The 22,508-nt window shown below is 38.9% G+C and overlaps 1 protein-coding gene across 1 annotated transcript in view; it reads left to right on the top strand.

The window, feature by feature from the left end:
* Positions 1-22,508, top strand: part of SERGEF (secretion regulating guanine nucleotide exchange factor) — a 149,879-nt gene that overhangs the window by 11,680 nt on the left and 115,691 nt on the right. The window contains 1 exon segment of the mRNA XM_064657486.1: positions 20,408-20,568. Coding sequence (XP_064513556.1) covers positions 20,408-20,568 — 161 coding nt within the window.

Raw genomic sequence — 22,508 nt, 5'->3', positions numbered from 1 at the left:
GGAAGATAATCTTGAGCAAGTGTCTGGCTGAAAGGTGTGGGGGCATAGATATATACTGTTCCCAGGTTCTCTGAGTGTTAGCTGAAACTCTTAGGAACAGGCATAGCCAAGAACCCTCTGTTTCTGCCATCCCAACTGAAAAGACATGGTGTCATTGCAGTAAGTGAAATAAATTACATGGCTTTGCAGCACTGTACTAACCTTTCTGTGCATGAAGAATGAGTCTGGCTTTTTGTGTGGCTGATCTTTTAGTAGAGTTTTAAGGACAAATAACATAATGTGTTCAGAAGAAAATCAATAAACTAAAACAAGCTGGCCTGTGTGTGTGTTTGTGGTCAAATCCAGAAAATGTTTGGGAAAGACAGGCAAAAAGAGGCATTGTTAGACTTGAAGAGCATCCCCTGAAGATGAAATGAAGTGAGATTTAATGTTGAAGCTGTATTTTCCTGGGAACCTTTCCAGTGAGGGTAGTGTGAAAGCTTACTACATGTGAAGGACTGTAGGATTAGATTCTTTCATAGGAAGAGATAAGAGAAGGGTTATATGACAGTGATAGTCATGTGTAAAGGGGTGGTTGATCTGATGAAGCTCACTTGAGTGCATTTGTATTGTTGCTCCGTTGTGAAACGCAAAGGCAGGAGAGAAACGTAGATGAGATGGAAAGGTAAGACAGACATCTGAAACTTTTGTGGTGCTCATGTGTGAATAGGCTGTGCTGTTTGCTTCTCCTCTTGTAGTGTGGTGTGATAGTTAAGGCTAACAAGGGGATGGAAGTCTTCCATAGAGCCAAAGGAGCAGCCAGAGCTATGTTAGCAGGGTTAGCATGTGTGCATTTCTGCTTTTGCCTTCAATAAACTGCCAGGGGAGGAACTGAAGAGCAAGAATGAGTCGCATTGAAGACTGAACAGCCTGTTGAACTGGCAGGACACAACCTGTTTGTTAGGAAAACTGCAGAAGGGACCACATGTGTTACTGATGTTTTCTGGATTCTGTGATTATGGGTAGTGGTTCAAGGAGTGCTTAGCCTTCAGCATGAGTAGTTTTATTTAAATGGAGTTCTTGCCTACCGAAAGGTCAGCAAGAGCTTAAGTGTTCTACTAAATTGGTGCTGCAAATCCTGCAAAGCTTGCACAGTAATGTCCCTTGCTCTGTGAGAAAAATTTCTGTTTTAATGACTGTATGCTGTGAAGTCTTGGTGCTAGAACTTGGAGGGATGTGACACATGACTAGAAAAACAAATTGGTTGTTTTCTGTTTCATAGCATTCATTGTTTGACATCAAAGTATATGCGAGAAATGTCATGTAAAAAATGTGCATTACTCTGGCTGTTCTCTTAGCTATTTAAGAGAAATGTTTGAACTTTGATTTTTAGAGGATGCTATACTGAAAATTTCAAAACTGTAATCAATGCTACATGCTGCTTGGAAACTTTTCAGGGGAAGTAAAGGAATTTATCTCAAAATTTGTAGTTCTTGAATAAAGTGCTGTCATTCTCACTGGAATAGAAAGGGTAGAAAAAAGACATTATTCAGGGTAACCTAATTTTTAGAGAGTCTTGCCAAAATGGTTTGCTTGCTTTGCTGTTTCTTAATACCTACCAAGTAAAACTTCCCCAAAGTTCTAATGACTTCATTGTTTCACCTAGTCAATACTTGTCTGTAGCCATTACAGAGATGGAGTATTTCAGTATTTCTACAAAACCAAAAATAGTGTATCAAGTGACTAGCAGAGTTATTTTGTTCGTGAATGTTTGAAAGGAATTTAAATAAAAATAGGCTGACTTTTTGCATCTGCATTAGAAACCTGGCCAAGTGATGTTAGTGGCATAAGTTATTGCTGAAACTGTATTTTGTGTATTTAGAATTTTAAATGTCTTTGAAAAGCAGTGGACCTGAACCTAAATCATCTGGAATAAGGTTTTGAATGGCCTTTGGCAGCCTCTAGATACCAATCAGAATCTCATGGGAATTCAAGAGTTGTTCAGCTACTAGATATAGTGTGAGCTAAGCACTTAACTGTTTCTGAAAAATCATTTGCTACATTAAACTTGCAGCTAAATAACTGAAAAATGCAGCCCCGATGAAAACTCTTCCCTGCATGTAGTTTCTTCTCCAGTATTTTTACCTCCTTCTAGCAAAGGGGGAAATGATGCTTCAGTTTCCTGGTGCTGAAGTCAAACCAGTGATCTCCAAACATTATTCATCAGTAAAATTTTTTTGAGCATGCAGGCCCCGATGTATTTATACTTATTTATTTATAAATTGTAGACATATACTGCTGTAGTATGTTATGCAAACTATAAAACATGCACAATAGAAATTTTACAAATGATGAGATAAAGATAAACACTTCTCAAAATATTGCTTTTTAAACTAAATTTAAAACATTAATAATGTTATAAGTAAATGAAACTTATGCTGAAATATAGCAGCAAAAATTTATTAAGGATTTATATAAAATGCAAATAAGCAAAACAGCGTGCTGGGCTGCCAGGGAGACCCCTGCTCCACTCACAGCCAGCAAAGCAGTGGGCAAAACCAGTATTCTTTATACCATTGTCAATTCCCTTCCCATAGTCACTTGTTATCCTTCTATTGGATCCGAGTTCGCAAGTCTGGTTCTGGTTGGTTCTTTTGCGAGCTCGCTTTCAGTTGCCAGGTACTTCCCTTTCCATAGTTTTAGGTAATTTTTCGTCCTTGAGGCCTACTGTGTGTCTCTCCAGATGTCCATCTTGGATCCTTTCTATCGTCTTCGTACTTGACCCTTTGATCCTTGTCCTTCCCTTCGTTACTTTAGGCGTACACATTTAGACAATATACAAAAGACTTATTCAGTAAGGCATAATAACTTGTTTTGTCAGCTTAAGAACTGCAGCTGCAGGACTATCAGCTTATAGTACTGACAGGTTAATTACCCATTTTGCAACTTACAGTCTTTTGGCCTTAACAGAACATTGATTACAATAATATATATATATAGAAATATAAAATGCAATACTATTGAATGAGTAAATTACTTTACTACTACTAATTTGATGAGTAAATTACGTTACTACTACTAATCTATTACAATAATTTATTAATAAATATATTTATGTATAATTTTTTTCTTGCCCTGCAGTGGATTGTCTTGTGCATACCCAGGGCTGGATAAACTCCACTTTTGAGACTACTGATATAAATGATTCTTGCTCACTTTACTCTGGAGAGTCCCACAGTTAGTGGAAAGGAAGCAAAATAGTGTGATTTTTTGGATGTGAGAAAATAGAAGGAAGAGATATGTAGTATGATGCTTCTCTCTTCATTGTGGAAGGTAGGAACATACTTTGTTTTGGAAAGGCATTGCAGTGTGTAGGGATTTTGCTGCATGAAAGAATGAGTAAGTTTTTTTTCTAATTAATAATCTCACCATGAGGCAAAATTTACAGAAGATAGTTGAATTTTAAGAGGCCATTACAAATGCTTAGAGATCTGTTTAAATTTTTTTTCCCAGAATGTTAATCCTGGTCAGTGTAGTAATAAAAACTCATAAGTGCAGCTGTCCTGACAGTAACTAAAACCTCTTCTCACTGAAAAGACACAGGAAGAAACTGGACACTGTTCATGCATAAATTCACAAATTCTGCCAGTTCAAAATGACATTTTGATCTTTATCTGCCAGGTGAGCAGTGTTTGACTGCAGAACTAATGGAACAGTGAAAAGTGAATGAGTCAGTGATGTTGTTAAAAGCAACCATCTGGAGGAATGGTGTGCAGTTTCACGGTTGCAGTGGTTTGACACTTTCAAAGTGTTTTAAAGTGCCAGGCAAGTTACCAACTTTATCAGAAGAGAAAGACCACAACATAAATATTTTCGTCTTCTGTGTTAAGCTTTCCCTCTTAACTAGCCTGTTCTAAGACTTGCTTTGTTTTTCCTCCATGCTGTTGGCAAAACTTTGTACTGTAACATAAAGCAAAACACACAACTTCTTTTCATTTCTTCCCCATTCTGTCTTTACAAGGGATTTTAATTGTACCTGAAATCACTTTAATACCCACATTTCTTTTATATCTTTTATGTTCTACCTCGTTCAGCAACAGTTTTGAGAGTCCTATTTTCTGTCATTTCTCTTTAGAGTTTGATCAACTCTTTTCATTTGCTGTTTCTATCATAAAGCAGTTTGGATTTAAGATATTAATTCTTGAGAAATTAATTGCTTGACTTAAAGATGTTAAAGAATGTTTTCATGAGATGTTGTGTTTTTAATCCTTACCTTTAACTGATTCCCATTGGCTCCAATTCTTTATTCTTTTTATCATAGAGGTATCTTTTGGGACTATTTCCATTGTACACACTCTTACTGTAAAATAACTCACAGAATCCTTCAAGACAGACAACTGCTTTTTTTCCTGCTTCGATTATTGATTCCTATAGAGGAGAGAAGCACAATTAGACTTTGTGGCATCACTGGTACTCTTTCATAATAAGTGCTATTACTCTGCTACTAGCAATGGTCCTAGTTGATGATGGTTGGTCCAGAAGGATGGAGGTTGAGAGGCCCTGGTTGCTCTTTTGATCAGGTCTCTGATGATAAGATATGAACTTGTTAATATCTTTGGTTTAGTTATTATTTTCTGCATGAATGCTTGTATCAAGTGACTCTCAGCCTGCTTTTCAGTGGTGACAGGGCAGTACTGTTACTGCTCCATGTGAAGGCAGACCAGGTGCATTCTTCTGGCCTTGGACTCCAAGTATAAGTATTACTCTCTTCAGACAACCACTCTGTAAAATGATTTGCTTCCTTTCCAGCACTCTGCTTAATGGCATAAGAAGCACCACTACATTATAGGTGATATTATTTCTGCATAATAATTAGCAGCTGTCATGCATTGCTCTGCTTAACAAAGTCAACTTTAATTTGTGGTCTTTCTCAAGTTAATACAAACACTTTGAGGATAACTACTGAAAGAGAGGTTATTGCTTAGATCATTTAAAAGAGAACTAAGTTGTGGCCTATAATGCTGAAGATGTAAATTAGTCTACTTTGGGAAAGATAGAACCTATCTGACTTGAAGGCAAACCTAAATATAACAAGAGAGGTATTTTAAGGACTTAAAAATGAATCATCAACTTCCATTCAAAACAAGTTATTTTCTTCTTAACTGGGATGCCCGATAAATAACCTTCCTTAATCTGGCCTGTTTTATCATCTATGTATTCTGCTGAATATGTTCACTAATCTATTTTTCACGTAGCATCACATGAAATTATGCTTTGTTTAAGCTCAGATAAAGAATTCCAAGCTCTTTCACTCAGAAGGAGTTACCTCAAAAATGCAGTTATAATGGTATTTCTGCTGCCTGTGCAAAACTGCCCACAGCAGTCTTGGAAGATCAAAATGCCTTGACATAGTCTGAGTAATATTTTGAATCCTCATTCCAAATGTGCATCTGAATTTGTGCGTCTTTGAACATTCCTTGATGTCATCGTGTCATTTAGGTCGTGTAAAACCACTCTGAAATGGTCTGACATGTCAGTGTACAATAAAGTAGAACCCATCTCCTGTTTTTTTTTTTTTTCCCCGAAGCAAATGACAATGTGTCCCTCCAAACACCCTGAATAGACTGAGAGAACGTTTCTAATTATCTGTCCTGAAAAGGAGGATTACTGCTGTAGTTGCACTTCTACGTGCCTGCTCTGATGGCAGTCACAAGGTAAAGCTATTGAGCTTGGCTGGTGAGTTGTGTAGCTGCAGGGTGGTGAAGGGGAAGGACGTGGCTCTGGCACCCGAGCAGCACAGCCTCAGCCCACTAGAGGTCCTTTCCACTTTGCTCTTGAATCCAGGCTCTGCAGCCTTCTTCTGGAAAGCAAACTTTCTCTGCCTTGAATTGTTCAGCTGCTCCCTAGGACAGCAAATATTAATTTGTGTGTGTGTTTATATATTTGGATGCTTGTCTCTTTTTTTGACACTGTAGCCGACAGTCAAACAGTTTGAAACTGGATCCCCATGTGAGGTAACTATATTTCATGTGGTAGGATGCTGGCTTTTGGGAAAGCAGGTGAAATACTAGAAATTAGCTAAATCAAAACCTGCAAATTGATAGGAACCCCTGAACCCCTTTGAAGCAGAACCTGCAAAATGAGTGCTTAAGAAAGAAAAGCTGTTGTCCATTTGCCTTGGGGATAAATTTTAAAACTTCAGGGCCTGTCTTGAAGGTCTTGCATTGGATTACGAAGGGTAGAGCATGGCAAGGAGAGAGAAAGAGATGCACAAGCTTGGGGACCAAAATTCAGAGATGAAAGGCGGGAGCTGTGGGAAATTCAGTGTGCAATAACAGGATTAAAGATTATAGATGCATATGGAAATTTACATATGCAAAATCGTTTTCTGTATTGTCTTCAAAGCTGTCTCCTTGTTCCATCACACATTCATCTCATTCGTGTTTCAGCTTTCACGGTAATTATTTTTAAATTGTGTTCTAGATAGCTGTAAATAGCTAGAAGATGTTGGCATGTTTCTGGCTTCTTGGGCTGACATCATTCCTTGGCTCTTACAAAGTTAAGAGTGTGTGTGTCTGTATGTTGTTTTGTGATTCTGCACTCCTATTCCTGCTGCTCCCTGCTGGGAGTTACTTTTACATGACTTTGGTAAAAGTATTGAAGAAATTCATTCAGTGGTTTGATTGCTGAGAAGGAGGCTGGGATCAGTGTGAACTGAAGGTACATTCTAAAAGGTTTAGTATCAAGTGTTCAGAGTTGTTCATATGCAAAGATTTGTCACAGAAGCTTGATAACAACATCTTCTAAGTAATTGAGTTGTTTCTTTGGTCACTATCCCTCTTTTGCCTCTCCTTATTCTTAGTACCTTCCAGTTGGAAAGTAAATAGCTGGGCATGTCAAATGTCACTTGTGTGTGAGAAGAGGTGTCAGGAAGATGCTAAACTGTCACTAATTTTGATTGAAGGTACTCATTGTAAAATAGAAACATGAGTGATTGGCATTAGGGACAAAGAAACTTATCTCAATATTTATTTGAAATTCCCTTTGTAAGCTATGCTGTTAGTATATTGGCAAATGGAGATTCAGGTGGTCTGGGAAGAGTAGGATTTAAATGGATTTTTGTTAAATTTAGCTCATGAATGTTTTTAGCAAGAATTGTAAAACAGGAGGAAAACAGTGATCAAAAATTTTTTAAGGTCTTTTCTGCTCCTTTTTTGTGTGGAGCAGCCTAGAGAATGCCTCTCCCACAGCAGAAGAGGAACATACAGTACACAAGGCTAGTCTGTCCAGGTTCTTCTGGCTATGACTTCCTTTCATGGAAGGAAGTCTGTTCCTTCCTTGGGACAGGCTGCCCAGGGAAGTGGTGGAGTTGCCATCCTGGAAGTGTTCAAAAATGAGGATATGGCACTTGAGGACATGGTTTAGAGATGAAACATGGTGGTGCTGCTTGATCGACAGTCGGACTTGATGATCTTAGAAGTCTTTTCCAACCTTAATGATTCTGTGATTAATGCTTGCTTGGTCCTCTCCAGATGTATTTTACTAAGCACTCCATGATTGGAGGAGTTTGGAAAATGACTCAGTCATCATTCAACATTATGTTCTGGGGCTTTAGATCACACGGATCACACATGTGGAAAGAGGGACTGTATTATATTGAATTTCTCTCTCTCTCTGTTTTTTTTTTGTTTGTTGGTTTGGTTTTTTGTTTGTTTTTGTTTTTTTGCTGTTGGAAAAAATTATTTTTATGGACCTAAGTAATGTGACTGACTGTCCTAACTTTGATCTTTAAAAAGCTTTCAGAAAAAATGAGCCTTTAAAATGCGGATGTGGTATAGATCTTGTTCAGGTCATTAGTGTGTGAGATAAGGGATTCATTACTTTGTCTAATTTTTTTTTTTTACTCCCTTTTTGTTTGTTTTCTTTGGTTTCTGTGGTTGGATTGCTGCATTTTATGGCTAGCCATATATTTAGCAAGTATAATAAACAAGGTCAGATACATTAGCAAGTATATGGAAGATTGGAAGGTTATGGGTGTGAAAGTTCTAACGGGACCTTGCTGGCACCAGAGGGTCAGTACTAAGCTATGAAGGATGCTAAGAAGTGTAGATTAGGTTGAATTTATGGAAGAGTAGAAAAGCTAAAAGGGAAACCCCCGATCTCTAGCCATTTGAAGACCAGCTTAGCTGATCACAAAGAGATAATTATTTGTCTGACAATATTACAGTCAATACAAGTTGCCTGTAACCCTACCATTCAAATTGGAAAACAAAAATATCTGCCTGGTTATGATGTGTGGACCATATAAGGGATCTCTTCCTGCCAAAAGGATTTTGTTTGAACTCTCAGCAGCATTTACTAAGCTAAGCATTACTAAGCTTAACTTCTGAAAGAAGCTGTATATGTATGCACAATCTATGCATGTAAGTGCATTGATCTTATTTAACCTTAATAGCATTTTAAGGCCATTAAATACTTGTTTTCATAATCTTTAAATGACGTTTCCTGTTTAGTAATTAATTATTCAGGCTTAATGCTCACTAATGAATCTTACTATTTGAACATAGGTAATGTGCTTCTTAAGAGCTTAGTGGCAATTGAGTACTTCTGAAAAACAGTGCTTTTTGGGACTTTTTTTTTTTTAAGAAACTAAAAATAAATGGGGGAAAAAACCCCTACGAAACCTATCTGGCTTGTTCTTTTCATGGTTACCTTGAAGTAATTTTCAAATAATGAATTTGAGTTAAGATACTATAGGATACATGAGATATATCAGCAGCTGTGAATTTTGAGTACCAGATCTGTAGTCTTATAGAATGACTCTTTTCCCCTTCTCTGATACTTGGGAAGTATAATGAGATCTGCCAGGACAGTGTATCCACTCGTTTTTTATTTGGTAGCTAGACTGGTACCTTTGATTCTTTAAATTATTCCAGTTGTGAGGAGCCATAGAAAGATCTAACAAATCTGCACTGAAAAATTTCAGTTGGCCATATGTATTTCTTACATAAGAGTGTAAGTTGTTTGAGTGCTAGGAATGGCTCTGTGATACTATAACACAAAGTTTTATCCCTGTCTTAAAAACTGTGTGCAATAGGGTATTTAATAGGACATGAGGTTATAATTTTTGTGTATTTGTAAGCATTCACCTGACTTGGCTGGATTTTTGAGTGCTCTGAAAATGCCATGGCTGACCATGATGTCTGTTTTACCCCTTTTAGTCTAGTACATACACAAGTGTGGTTAGCAACTGATAGTCTTTAGTATTTGTTGTGTTTTTTTAAGCAAAATCAGGTTGTTTTTTTTCTGTGCTGTTCTGTTACTTAATTTCCTTAAAGATGGATGACTTTTTAATACAGTGCATGAAAAAATATCGCTTTGCTTATAAATATTATTGAAATCCAAACCATATGATTAATTCCTCCTATATTGTGGGAATGTATACTGGTTTTGTTTAACTTTGAATTATGTTGGTGTTGATCTCCAGTTTTTACTCTGTCAATATATTTTGGATACTAATTTTCTTTTATAATTGTATGCATGGAAATGCAGACTGTGAGGGCACTAACACCCAGGATTAACCTGGTAGCTTGAGAGACTTGCAACCAAAAGCAAAAAAGGGCCAAGCCAACAAACTTTAAGTCCAGGGAATGGGAACAGATGTCAGTACATGCTGGATCTGTCTGCTCAGAGAGGCACAACCCAGAGGCCGTGCAGCAAGCTCCTCTTGGTAAGTGAGGCTCAGTCTCAATGGCACTGAAGAACAAACAGATCATTCCTACTCCAGGGAAAATTCTGAAGGGGAGTTTGCGAGCTTTTTTGCACACTGGTTTTTTAAGTCCTCTTTTGTATAGAAAGAGAAGGAGCTATTTCAAGCCCAGTTTGTGGTGTGGTAGTTGAAACTCCAGCTGAACTCCCTCTGTTTTTGTAGTTCCTATTTGGACTTCACTGTCTTTCAGTGTATCTGCATATATTCTGTGTTGATTCCAAACGACTGAGATGGAGCTCTGCAGGTGAAGCAGAATTACATTTTTTGTGTTGCTTAGGATACACTTTAGGTTTTTGGGATGTTCTGCTGGATTTAAGAACTTATGTGGTTCAGGTCTACTTTCTTCTCTGTCTGGTATTATGGGGCCCACAGTATGTGATAAGAATAAAATAATCACAATAGTTTAATTTTTGGGGACAAAGACCTGGATGATAAGAGGGTGTTAGCATCTGATTCATGCAGAAGAGAAACCCTAGGAGGGGTGGGATTTCCTGAGGTGACTCATTCTCACTTTTACTCAGTATCATTTAACTAAAAGAAAAATTCTAAACAGCGTTGTGAAGTGAAAGATCTATTCAGGGACAGTGCTTTATGTCAGTTTTGCTAAGATCTTTTTATCATGAGTATAGGAAATCCTTTCTTTCTAGAATTTCTAAAAACTTACCTTTTTAAAGCTGCCCAAAATATAGATACAGAAACACCTTTAGGAGTATGTTTTCCTACTTGTCCTTTCGTTTTGGCATTTCTCATCTTGGGTTTTGGACGTTGTAACAGCTGATCATTGGTAGGAATTTGTCTGTACACAAATGTATTTTTTCAGGCTTGTGCCTGCTGGTGACACAGCGATCTGGAGCCAAAACAGTTCATTTAAGAGAAAATGGACAATAAAACATCGAGAAGTGAAGGTCAGGCTGTGGAGACAGTATAAGGGTGGCAGTGTGGATTACTGGAAGTGCATTGGGGTCGAAGAATCATCCTGACAAGTCACGTAGTACAAAGGAGGCTGTTAAATCCTTTTGTGTTTGTCTCCTCTTGCTTGCTCACTTTGCTAGAGATGAATAGAGCAAACAACACAAACAAACCCAGAACACCTGGACATGCAGACAGGTAGAAGCTGATGGTTGAAATGTAATGAACAATGCTGATGTGTCTAATTTAAACATCTGGGATAGTTATTTAAAATTCCTCTAATTCACCAGAGCTGTGTTGAAGCAAAGTTCATCAAAACCTGGTCACCTGTTTTAGTGCAGGAGAAAACTGGTGGTTCCTCTAGAAGCTGTCCTGTCTTGTATTCTGTGAAGCATGAATAGGAGGGTAGTGCTTCTTTTGATCAGTATCTGTTTTAATGTCAGGGAACAGAAGGGCTTGAAAAAGCAGGAGCTTTTTGTTCTTCATTGCTGTTCCCTCCTTACTCCTAAGGAGAAAAGTTCTTGTTTCTTCCCTCTCTCACTTTCAAACCTAAACCCCTCTTATTAATTAACAGGCAGCATAGCACATCAATGCTTGTATTGCAGCCCTGTTAATATACATCCTTAGGTAATCTTTAAACACAGATGTACTGGCACTGCAACCAAATACAGATGTTATAGTTATATAGAGGTAGTTGTAGACAGCTATTGCTTCATTGGGTAGATATCAGAAGTAAATCTCACTAGCATAATTCCCTCTTGGCATAGAATTTCAGGCTTTTTTTACAGGATGGACTTGCATTGATTAGTAACATTCCTAAGATTTTTCTAAATTTTTAGACTTGCCTCCTGCTCTGTGCCTGTAGCTCTGAAATGCTGAAAATATCTCACAGTCAGTCTCCTAAAGTGTGAATTCTAATGAGTTAGAGGTCTGAGCTGGAACAAGAAGGCAGGAGTCAAAGGGAACTCTGCTAGCTGGATAGCATGCTTCTGTATATGATGGAATTTTTTCAGACCATAAATGGCATTTGGATATTTCCACCCTTATGCAACCATTTACACTTTTGCCCACTCGGTCCCTGCAGTCTCCTTGATAATAATTATCTTGCCCATGCGCAGTTCAAAGTGGAATTTTGTGTTGTTTTTATCCCCCCCTCCTGCCCTTAACCTTTCTTGGGGGTAGAGGGAGAAATAGGGATGATATTCCCGAGGGAATATGTCACCTTATTGCTCATTATTCATCTCTTGACTTCAAAGGGCATGAATTTTCCTTCCCATCCTCTTTTAGACTGTTTTGTTCCTCCTGTCAGTGAGAACGCTCCTCATTATTTGAGGTGAACAGCCCACTCTGTCTTAGTCAATTGTATTTGCTGTTCTAATGGTTCTGAGTCTGAACAAGGGGGATGATCTCCTGGGAGGCTCTGGAGGTGCCATTGTTGGGTTTGTGGTACTGTTCTGTTCTTTGTTCTTTTTTTCTTAAGAACAGCACATAGTTAGGGTCGAACTCCATTGTGTGTAGAACTCTGCTGTTTCTGGAGTGACTTGAGGAAGTTAAAGCCACTTAGCAAATCCTAGGATTGGTCACCTAACACTTTATTTTTATAATGCTTTCTATTTCTTTGTTGGTACTGTGATTCTTCAGAATCATGCATGTCTGAGGCTTGTTATCTAGTGAAATCTCTTGTGCAAATGGTCTCTGATTATTTGTTCCTGGGAATGCATCTCGTGGACAACAGTGGAAAAAGCCCAGTTCTTCAGCCTGCCATTCCAGAGCATTTCTTTTGCTATTTTTGTGTCTGCCTTTTCACAGCATGCCCTCAAGTCTTTTGACAAGGTAAATATTAGCACTGGGAACTTAATTACCTTCACTTTGTTTATCTCTTGTAGACAGATGCCTGTTCCTTCTTAGATTGGTTCAGATGGCAATGGGATATTGAGAGTAGCAGGATTGCTTGCATACCCCAAGTTAGGCAGATTCACAGATGTTTGCAGCATTGGACCTGGAGGTAAACACAGGTTAATGCTTTCCATAGGATGATTTAGAAAACGTGCATATATTGCAATTTGTAATCTCTCAATAAGATTTTCTGTAGCACTGTACCGTGTTAAGTCTAATGGAACAAGACCTGAACCATTGCCTCAAAGGGGATAAACTTCTAAGCAGTCCATTTACAGACAAGAGAGTAGGAAATCAGACACAAGAAAGTAATTGTGAACACATAAAAGCACATACCTTGTATTTTAATAGTTCAAGGGTGTTGCTTTTCCAGAAAGAATTGAATAACTGCTTAGAAAGGAATATCTATTCAGTTTTCTGGGGAATGTTAGAGGAAGAGATGCTCAGCTGCAGAAGGAAGGAAATTCCAGGTTAGGGAGGCCTGTATGGAAGAAAGCATATAACAGTGCAGAAGGGCATGGAGATATAAATATAGAATGTCAGTAAAAGTGTATGACTCATACTGCTGTAGTAGCATAGTGCAGAATTTAGTTGCAGAAGTACAGAACAAAAACCCTATGGTATACTATGATGCATTTGCAGATAGTTTTCCATAGCTGGTTAATGTTTTATGCATCCTGCTTTTTTGGAGGCATCACCAAATTGTGCTTTTATTTTTTTCTCCCTTCTTTTTGTTAGGACTTTGTTTTTAGATGAAGAGTTAAGTCCTCTATTGAACCTTGAATGCAGCCGTTCTGTTTGCTGGGTAGAGATGAGTTAGATTTGTTTTTAATCATGTAACTAAATTTAGCCAGCAATCTGCATTTTAAGGCATTGCTATTAAAAGTCTAAAAGTGAGATATGTATCGTAGTTTGAATTTAAAATGAGCCAGAGGCACAGCTGGTGAGGCAGTCATGACTCTAATCATGAGTGGAGGGAAATGAGAAGGGAATTTTCTCATCTTGCAGGATGAGTGCAAAGTCTGATAGGTGCTTTAAATTCTGCCCTTGCCCCCAGCCCCCTTTCCCAGCTTTATTTCATGATTGCATGGACTTCATGGCTTTCTCCCCCATTTTCATTTTTTCAGTCAAGATCATATGTCTGTTTGATATCAGCAGTATGAACACAAGTTCACAAGCATTTGAATTCTTATATTTTAATTTTTCTTTTGCTTCATTCAGAGCTTTGTATGGTACTTCATATTTCCAATCTCTCCTCTAAAAGAAAAATGGCATTTATCCCATCTGAAACCCAAACCCAGAGACAGGACTTCCAAGGTATCTGGAGAGTCTTGGAATTTGCCGTACTCAAAAGTTATTTTTGTTCAATCTTTCAGAGCAGTGAAACATTCTGTTAACTATGTGAATAATCCTATTGAGCAGGCATTGCCTGTCCTGAGACTTAACTTGGTGTTGACTATGGAAGCAAAAAAGAAAGAGCATACGTGGCTTTAATGAATGGAGGTCAAAGGTCTTTAGATGTTTCATGATGTCCACAGTCCTGGTAAAGGTGGATCTGTTGGTAAAGTGCATGACAAACTTAGCATGTCATGGAAACTGCAGGTTATCTCTAGTCTGTAATAGGGAATATTAAATTGACTTGATACACTGCCTTTAGCAATATTTGCTGTGCCCAAGCTCCTGTTTCCCAAGGCCGTTTTTCATCCAGATCAATTCCTTGGCTTGGTTTACCTTCTCTGTCACAAACAGTTCAAGCACGATGAAGGGTGGTGGCCTAGTGGGGAGAACAACTATTCTTTGGATCCAAAGTTTCTCAGGCTGTCTTGATGTAAGGTGCCTAAGGAATTCTCAGTCTGTGCTTTGAATATTTTAGTCTGTGTTGAAAGGATGTCACGGTCTTGGTGTCTTCTCTTGGTGAGTCTCACACATCCTTGTGGCTTTACCTGCCTGGCTGAGTATGTTTCATTATATCACATTGTCATAGAAGTCCTTGGATGTTCAATATCTTGATATCTCCAGGAGTCTTTGAAGGGAGATTGTATGATTTCTCCTTTTTTTTCTTTTTTTTTTTTTTTTTCTTAGCAGGAGGAATGGATCACAGTGAGAAGCCAGTTGTTTGCTGGATCACAGACGAACCTCTGAGTCAAGTGATGTGAAATCCCCTGTCTTGCCCACATGCCTGTGGTTAAATTGATCACCAGATTTGGGGACATCTGATGTGGCTCAGAATGGCAGAAATTTTTGGCCCACTTGAAGATTGTAGGAGTTTTAACTGACAAATCCATACCTATTGCAGGAGGACTGGTTCTCTTTCTGTGACACCTGTGGCCTTTTGTTGAAGGTTTAAACCTATTTACAGGGTGCTTGGAAAACCTTGGGAACTGCAGCATGTTGTGTGGATGCTCTGGGGACAATTCTGAACCAGCTGTGTATTGCAGCCTCTGACTGCAGAAGGCTTGAAGTGGCAATTGAAATATCTCTGGTTTTCTGTTGCTGTCATCTCTGAAGTGCTTTTGCTGCCTTGTTTGAACTTCCCTGATGAGGCATGACCTCAATACCATGCATAGATTTGTGTTTTAGTGATACATTTTTAATAGCTGTTATGAATGAATATGGAAAAAACTCAGGAGTGTGCCTTATTATATGAAGTTGCAGAAGGAGGTCAGAGGTCATAGAAAGTTGCAGAAGTTTGTAAGGAGGTCATAGAACGAAGATGTGTGAAGAGATGTGGACAACTCTGGTGCACTGAACTCCTGTGTAAGAGGATCAAGGGCCATTTAAACCCTTGTCAGAACATATAATCCTGCTTTGTACTGAAACCATATAGAAGTACAGGTGTTATTCTGCAGGGATGGTAGTGATGCCTGGTTTCCAGCTGCTGAATTAAAGCTGTCTTCAGCCAAGAAGGAATTAAGGATGGATAGATTAATGTTTTTCTGTAAGGTTGCACTGCACAAAGGCTGTTTCTAGGTAGATGAGGAAGTTTCTCAGAAAGATTGAAGGACATTAGTGATTTTCCTGAAGGACAGCAGAGATCTGTACATGTGGGAGAAGTGTTGCTCTGTGTGGGGCAGGGAGGAGGCAAGAGGCAGCCTCTAAATGTCAATTTTTAATGCCTGCCCCTGTGAATTTTCATGTGAAAGGAGGCATTAGGGATTTTATATAGAACTTCATATTTCAAGTCTGAAATTAAACATTCAGTGTGAATATCCAGAGTTCATTTGAAAAGTAATCGTTAAAGCAACTGTGAATTGAGATAGCCTAGATGAACTCTTTCATCTAGTATTTATGAAAGATAGTTCAAAGCTTGCCTGGATACCAAATAGAGACTTCAAGGAGATAACACTAATGCAATCGTGATATTATCTTAAAACAGGAAAATTGATACACAGATAAATCTTAATCTAGTGAAAATAAGTAAATTTTAATGTGCCTGTTTGTCTGTTGTGTTCTACTGAGAAACCAACCTATTTTTAAAACTAAGATACTTATTTTCTTATTGCTAATTCTCTCCAAATACTTATGTGCCTCAGCAGATTGATTAAGAAAGTGCTAACAGGGAAAAATTACATGCTCTACAGCCTCAGCAGCAGTGTGAAACAGCACAGGAAGAGCTATAGGGTCAGGCAGGAAGCAACCAGAAGTGCTTTATGCAATGTTGCTGGATTTGCAATACTCCGAAGGCTGCGAACTTGTAATTTTCAGGCCATTCTCAACTGTCTATGCTTTGGACAGAAGGATGATGTGAAGCAAATGGAGAAGGGCCCTTCTGGTAGTGGTTTGCTAGTGTAGTGCTTCGAGCACTTGAATATGTATGTACCTTCATTTGTATTCTGTGAGGGACACGAGTGTGTGTTTTGGATGATTTGGTGCTGTGTGTACACTGATGCAAAATGCTGTGTTTACAGTTCAAAGAGCACAAGGAAACTAGATCTGTATGATCACGTAGAATCTCAAACAATGTAAAATACTGTTGTAGGTACTGTTTACTTAGGGAACTGTCGGGAAGTTTTTCTTAAAAATCTTCTCCCCCTGTCCTTTTTTTAGCTTTCTGAACTGCTGTACTGTATGGTTCATTCAGACTGTACACTGGAATGACACAGGATGCATGAATTATGTCTATTACTCCCTAATTCCAAATAGTGTTTGGAATGCTCTAGCCTTTAGTTGATGTAGCATTTGCTCCTGAAAAAATGAGCAGTTGCAATAAAGTCATCTGGGACAATGTGGATGTTCACAGTAGAGGAGTTGAAGTGCCTTTTGGAATTGGAGCCTCCATGCTCAGAACATGACAAGAACTACGTCTTAGGAAGCTTTGTTAGTATCTTAGAAGAACTGGAAAAGCTTTCTAACGTTGTGTGCTATGCTTTTTTCTTTCACAAAAGTTGTAGAAATAACTCCTGCCTTTTGTATGCCCTCTTATTATATAGAGTCTGGTATGAAATATCTTTTTTTGATTTTTTTTTTTCCTTTTTTCTGATGCCTCAGCCACTTCCATGGCTGATGTACTCTGTCCAGTTGACTCATCATTGTGTATGTTTTCTTGACTTCTAATTAAAATCTGTTCTAGTCTAATATTAGACCATCAGTCCTTGTTATATCACCCTTCATTCTTAAGTAATTCATCCTGCAACCTCCATACTCTGTATGACTAATGTCTTTTTCTTAAATATTCTTAGAACATTTTAAAATACCATCTATATTATAAGTAGCACAGTAGCAATACCTCTCATTACAATTGCTTAACACTTTCTGTCATAGCTCAGTGCTTTCTTTTGCTTAGGATTTTGACAAGACTTTAACCTTTGGCGGAATTTTCCATGCATTGGTGTTTGCCTCAGCCTGAAATTTCCACTTGAGACTGGTTTTTTTATTTTGTTCTGTTTGTTTGCTGAAAGTATAATCAGTATTTCATAGAGAAGGCACATCTAAATCGGCTTCTGTTACTTGCACAGAAAACACAGATTTATGTACTTCCTTCTATTTTTTTTGTAAAGGATCCCAAGGCAGATGTTTTTGGCTGAAAAATGGAAACAATTGTCTATTAGCAGGAGACTGTGCATGGGAGGGGGAATGCTCACTAAACAGGAATAAATCTGGGGAAGGAATATCTCTCAATAAGAAGTGAGAACTGAATTGATGAGCACTGAGAAGGAACTGGTTGTTACCTAATCTTCAGGCATTCAAGAAATTTGTCCTAAAAGCAAAAATTAATTTATCTGGCTTTAATTTTTTTTTTAATAGATGTTCTCCATTTTTTCCTTCTAACAACTTTTTTCCCTTATAGTGGCAAAAAGGAAAAAGATAATTGCAATGATTTCTATTGGTAATCAGAAACTGTTTAGATTCTCCTAAAAGTTCTTTTTGATTTTGCATGTGTAAGTAATTCTTTGCTTGCCTGTCCAGTGAAAGAAAATAAAATCTGTGGATGGAAGGTGTTTTATTATAGCTAAGCATTATTTCTGTTTTAATCCTTCATACATGCTGCAGTCTTCAGTTCCACTGGAGCAGTACCCTGATGTGATGATGCAAAGAATGATTTTCGTTATATGAGTGGCTGGTGTTTCTTGTTGTTCTTCTTGGGTCCAGACAGAGAACCAGATTTGGTTGGGGAAAGAATTTTTTTTCCCCAAAAAGTAGAGTTGAGAGAAACTTTTACTGCCTCTGTGTACAGGATAGTGTTATGGACTGTCTGTGAGGATGTGGGTCTGTAATATCAATACACTACTGGCCTTTTCAGAGGCCTTGCAGGTTGTTGATGTTTTTGCCTATGGCACTTGATACTTTTGGCTTCTGAGAGCTGAAATACTTTAATTCAGCTGTGGTCCTAGGGGTCAATACAGCAATGTCTGGGTAGGGCTTGAGAGCCTGTGGTATATTGGTCATCTAACTATATGTTACAGAAATTCTTTCTGGCTTTAGATTTCATAAAACTCAGTTTCAGTTCCTGTAGTTGATGCAAAATAGAGCAGCCTGCCTAACATTTCCCAGTCCACTAAGAGGGTTCTAGATAGGTGCAGCAACCTGGTCTGATGTAAAAGCCTGAAGGTTAGTCTACATTTAAATTTACTGTGTACATGCTGATGTAGGAGTTTTGCAGTTTTTGCAACTGCAGATGTTTTTAGGAGGGATCTATATAAATTACGAAGTAAATATGCTAACTTTGGAGCAAGCATGTTTTTTAAACCTCAAACTGTATTCCTTATCTCTGTAAGGTATATTAGTAGTTCTCTTAATGAAACTTATTTTAATCCTTTAACCTAACAAAATGTAGCTACTGTGTTAAGAGACCTCACTTGTACTGAAAGTAGTATGTGACGGGTTTCAGCTTTTCCCTGAACTGCTAGGAAGCTGTGAAGGAAGAAATTTCTTCTGCCCTTGAGAGAAAAGGACAACTAATTTTATCACTTAATTATTTCAGGAGAAACATTATCAGTGAACACAGGGAATGCATCTGAAAAACTTGTGATGATTGGTGAAGAAATACCACTGCTAGCAGATTTGTAAGGAAAATGCATATACTTGTGTATATAAACTGAGGTTTCCAGTTTATTTACAAAATACATTATCACCTTAAACTCCCCAAACCAGGAGTGCCAATCTATGTCCCTGTCAAGTGAGTTTAACAGCATCCAAAGGAAAAGGGTGTTGTTCAGATTTCTGAAGATTTGTGTTCTGGCATCTGTTTAGAAACCCTTTAGTTGTCATCTTTGGTGACCAGTACCCCCTGTGCCCAACCCCTCTGTGGGGAATGTGTGTATTGAGTGACAGGGAGAAGAGCCTGCGTTTAAGCAGACTTGCTTGACTGGGTGGTATTTTCCCCAAATCCATGTAATTTGACTGATAAACTTGATGACTGGAGTTCAACTCTGGAGAGCAGTTTGAGGCTTTGCTGAAGTGTGTACATAACTCAAGGTCATTGCAGGTTTCTGTCTGGGCTGGAATGTGGGTTGCTGCTTCTCCTTAAAACCAAGTTGAGAACTTTAACTTATGCTGTGTGTATATAACTTTTTTAATTGGAAGCCCAGGAGGGACAGCTTTTTATGACTTACCTGCAGAGATCTAGTTACTTCATTAAGAAAATAAAGCTGTCACTTAGTATGATTTTTTTTTTCTTAATTCTGGGAACCAAAGCTAAAAGCATTGCTTTAAGGATGTTATCCATACTGGAGAATGGCATTTTGGTGTCAGTTCTGCAGCAGTGGTATAATATGTGGAGAGAAAGGTGAGCCATATACTGCTGATTTCATTTGAAGTTATGTTTCCTTGGTCAGCATGTGATTCCTGTGAAAACAAACCAGTGCTTTTCCAGTGTTTAATGACAGTTGTGGTGATGTTCTAACTAACCAGATGCTGTCCTGAGGGCTGTTACTCTGCTAACAATAGTAGTGACAGAAGGTAACTTCTATCAGGAAGACATCAACTGTATTAAATACAGGTCATGCAATGGATGTCCCTATGGCAAGGACTGGGAATAGAAAAGAAATGTCTTTTATGTATCAGAATAAACTGTTTTGTGTGTGCTTCTGTTAACCTAAAATATGTCCTCTGTATAACCAAAGTGTATATACTGTATTCACAATATCCAGGTTATGCAGCTTTACTGACATGGTTTTATTTATAGCCCAGGCCACCATACAGATGTTATTCTGATAGAAAACAAGTTAATAGAAGTATATCATAATATCTTGAGCTAGTAATTAATGTTTTTTTCCTTCTGCTCCCAGAAATAAGTTTTCAGTAGGCTTTTGAAGCTGTAGCTAAGATGCATTAAGAAGTCCTAGTTTTGAACTGGTATCCACATGTTCCAGAAACTTAGTGAATAAGTAATCTTGAAATGTGTTTTCTGTTTAGAAACTGGCAAGGTATTCACCTGGGGCAGAGCAGACTATGGGCAACTTGGAAGGCATGCAGTGGTTCCCGATGGGCAGGAGTTGTGCACAGCATCTGAACAATGCTTGGAGCTGTTGTGTAACATCCCTGTTTCAGTGCCTTGCCTAAATGGAGCATCTCAGGTAAAGAAGAAAATTATCATTCCCCCCACCTTTCTTTTTGGTGCATTAAAATAATCAGAACAATTTCCTAATAGAACCTTTTTAAATGCTGCAGCACAAGCCCTTGCTGCTCTTCCTGTAAGCTCAGAAGTTAATATGATTCAATTATTTCAAACATTTTAAAAGGATTTTGCATTCAGAAACTGATTTTTTCCTTGGTGGAATCAGAATTATCAGTAGCAAAAGATGCCAAGTTCTCTAATATCAGTGTGTGCAGGAGACAGTTGCACCTGCAGCACAGCCTAACAGATGAGGTGGGACTCTGTCCTGTTGCAGCCCTACTTTTGTCTGTAACTCCAAAAAGCAGCACCCTACAAATCACAAATGATGGTCCCTCTGAGCCAGGGGAGAGGCTTGCACAGCCATATAAACAGTTCTGCTGGGTTTTACTGCAGCTTAGAAGAGTGGAAATTCCCAGTACTGTGTGGGTAGGAACAAAAAGTTGTGGTGTGATTGAGACATGTGGTTCATGGCTGATCCAGGTCTTCTGCCCAGTATGCTTACTCTTAATCTGTTATGATGCTTGATAAATCTGCAGTTTGAGGTGTAGGGTAAGTGAAGAAGGGGAGACCGTCAGGAAAGCAGAGGTGGGAAAACAGGTGATAGAAGATGGACTTTGTTCAAAGTGCAGCCTTGTCGGCTTAATATCGGATTACTGATCTGTCCAGGTGTCACTCTCAAATAGTTATCTAGGGCACTAAACTTTAGCAACGGGTTAAAGAAAACCTGTAAAGCTTCAGAAGAACAGCCTTTTTCTCAAACAGGCTGAAGAATTAAAACCAACCAAAAAGTGCTCCAACCACACAGTCCCAAGTTGCCAAAGGCGAAGGCAGGGATAGGGAAAATGAAGCATTGCCTGCTATAGGAGAAGACCAGGTTTGAGACCATTTAAGGAACATGACAGTGCTCAAGTCCATGGGATCTGGTGTGATACATCTGTGGGTCCTGAGGGAACTGGCAGAGGAATTGGATAAGCCAGTATCCAGACATCATCTGCCTGGACTTGTGCAAAGCATTTGGCACTGTCCCACTCAACATTCTGTGTATAAACTGGAGAGACGTGGATTTGATGGACCACTTAGTAGATAAGGCATTGGCTGGATCTTTACAGTCAAAGAAGTGATGTCAGACTGGAGACCAGTGAGGAATGGTGTTCCCTAGAGGCTGGTATTGGGACCAGCACTGTTTGCCAGTGACAGGGACAGTATGATCAAGTGCCCTCTCAGCAAGCTTGCCAACAATACCATGTATGGTGTGGTCAACATGCTGCAAGGAAGGGGGACCTTGACAGCCTGGAGAAGTGGGCCCATGTGAACCTCATGAAGTTCAACAAGGCCAAGTGCAAGGTCCTGCACGTGGTTTGGGGCAATCCAAGTGCAAACACAGGCTGGGTGGAGCATGGATTGAGAGCAACCCTGAGGAGATGGACTTGGGGATGTCGGTGGATGAGAAGCTTGGCAGTCACGGACCATGTGCACTTTCTGCCCAGAAAGCCAACAGCATCTTGGGCTGCATCACAAGCAGTGTGGCCAGCAGGTCAAGGGAGGTGATTCTGCCCCTCTGCTCGGCTCTTGTGAGACCCCATCTGGAGTGCTACATCCAGCTCTGGGACCCTCAGCATAAGAAAGAGGTGGACCTATTGGAATGAGTCCAGAGGAGGGTCACAGAGATGATCAAAGAGCTGGAGCACCTCTCTTATGAAGACAGGCTGTGAGAGTTGGGGTGATTCGTCCTGGAGAAGAGAAGGCTCTGGGGTGACCTTATAGCACCTTCCATACCTAAAGGGGGCTTTTAAGAAAGATGGGGACAGACTTTTTAGTAGGGCCTGTTGCCACAGGACAAGGGATAATAGTTTTAAACTAAAAGAGGGTAGATAAAAGGAAAAAAATTTTTATGTTGAG

Source organism: Pseudopipra pipra, chromosome 6 (assembly GCF_036250125.1).
Source record: "Pseudopipra pipra isolate bDixPip1 chromosome 6, bDixPip1.hap1, whole genome shotgun sequence".
NCBI lineage: Eukaryota > Metazoa > Chordata > Aves > Passeriformes > Pipridae > Pseudopipra > Pseudopipra pipra.
This window is presented reverse-complemented; position numbering and strand designations above follow the sequence as displayed.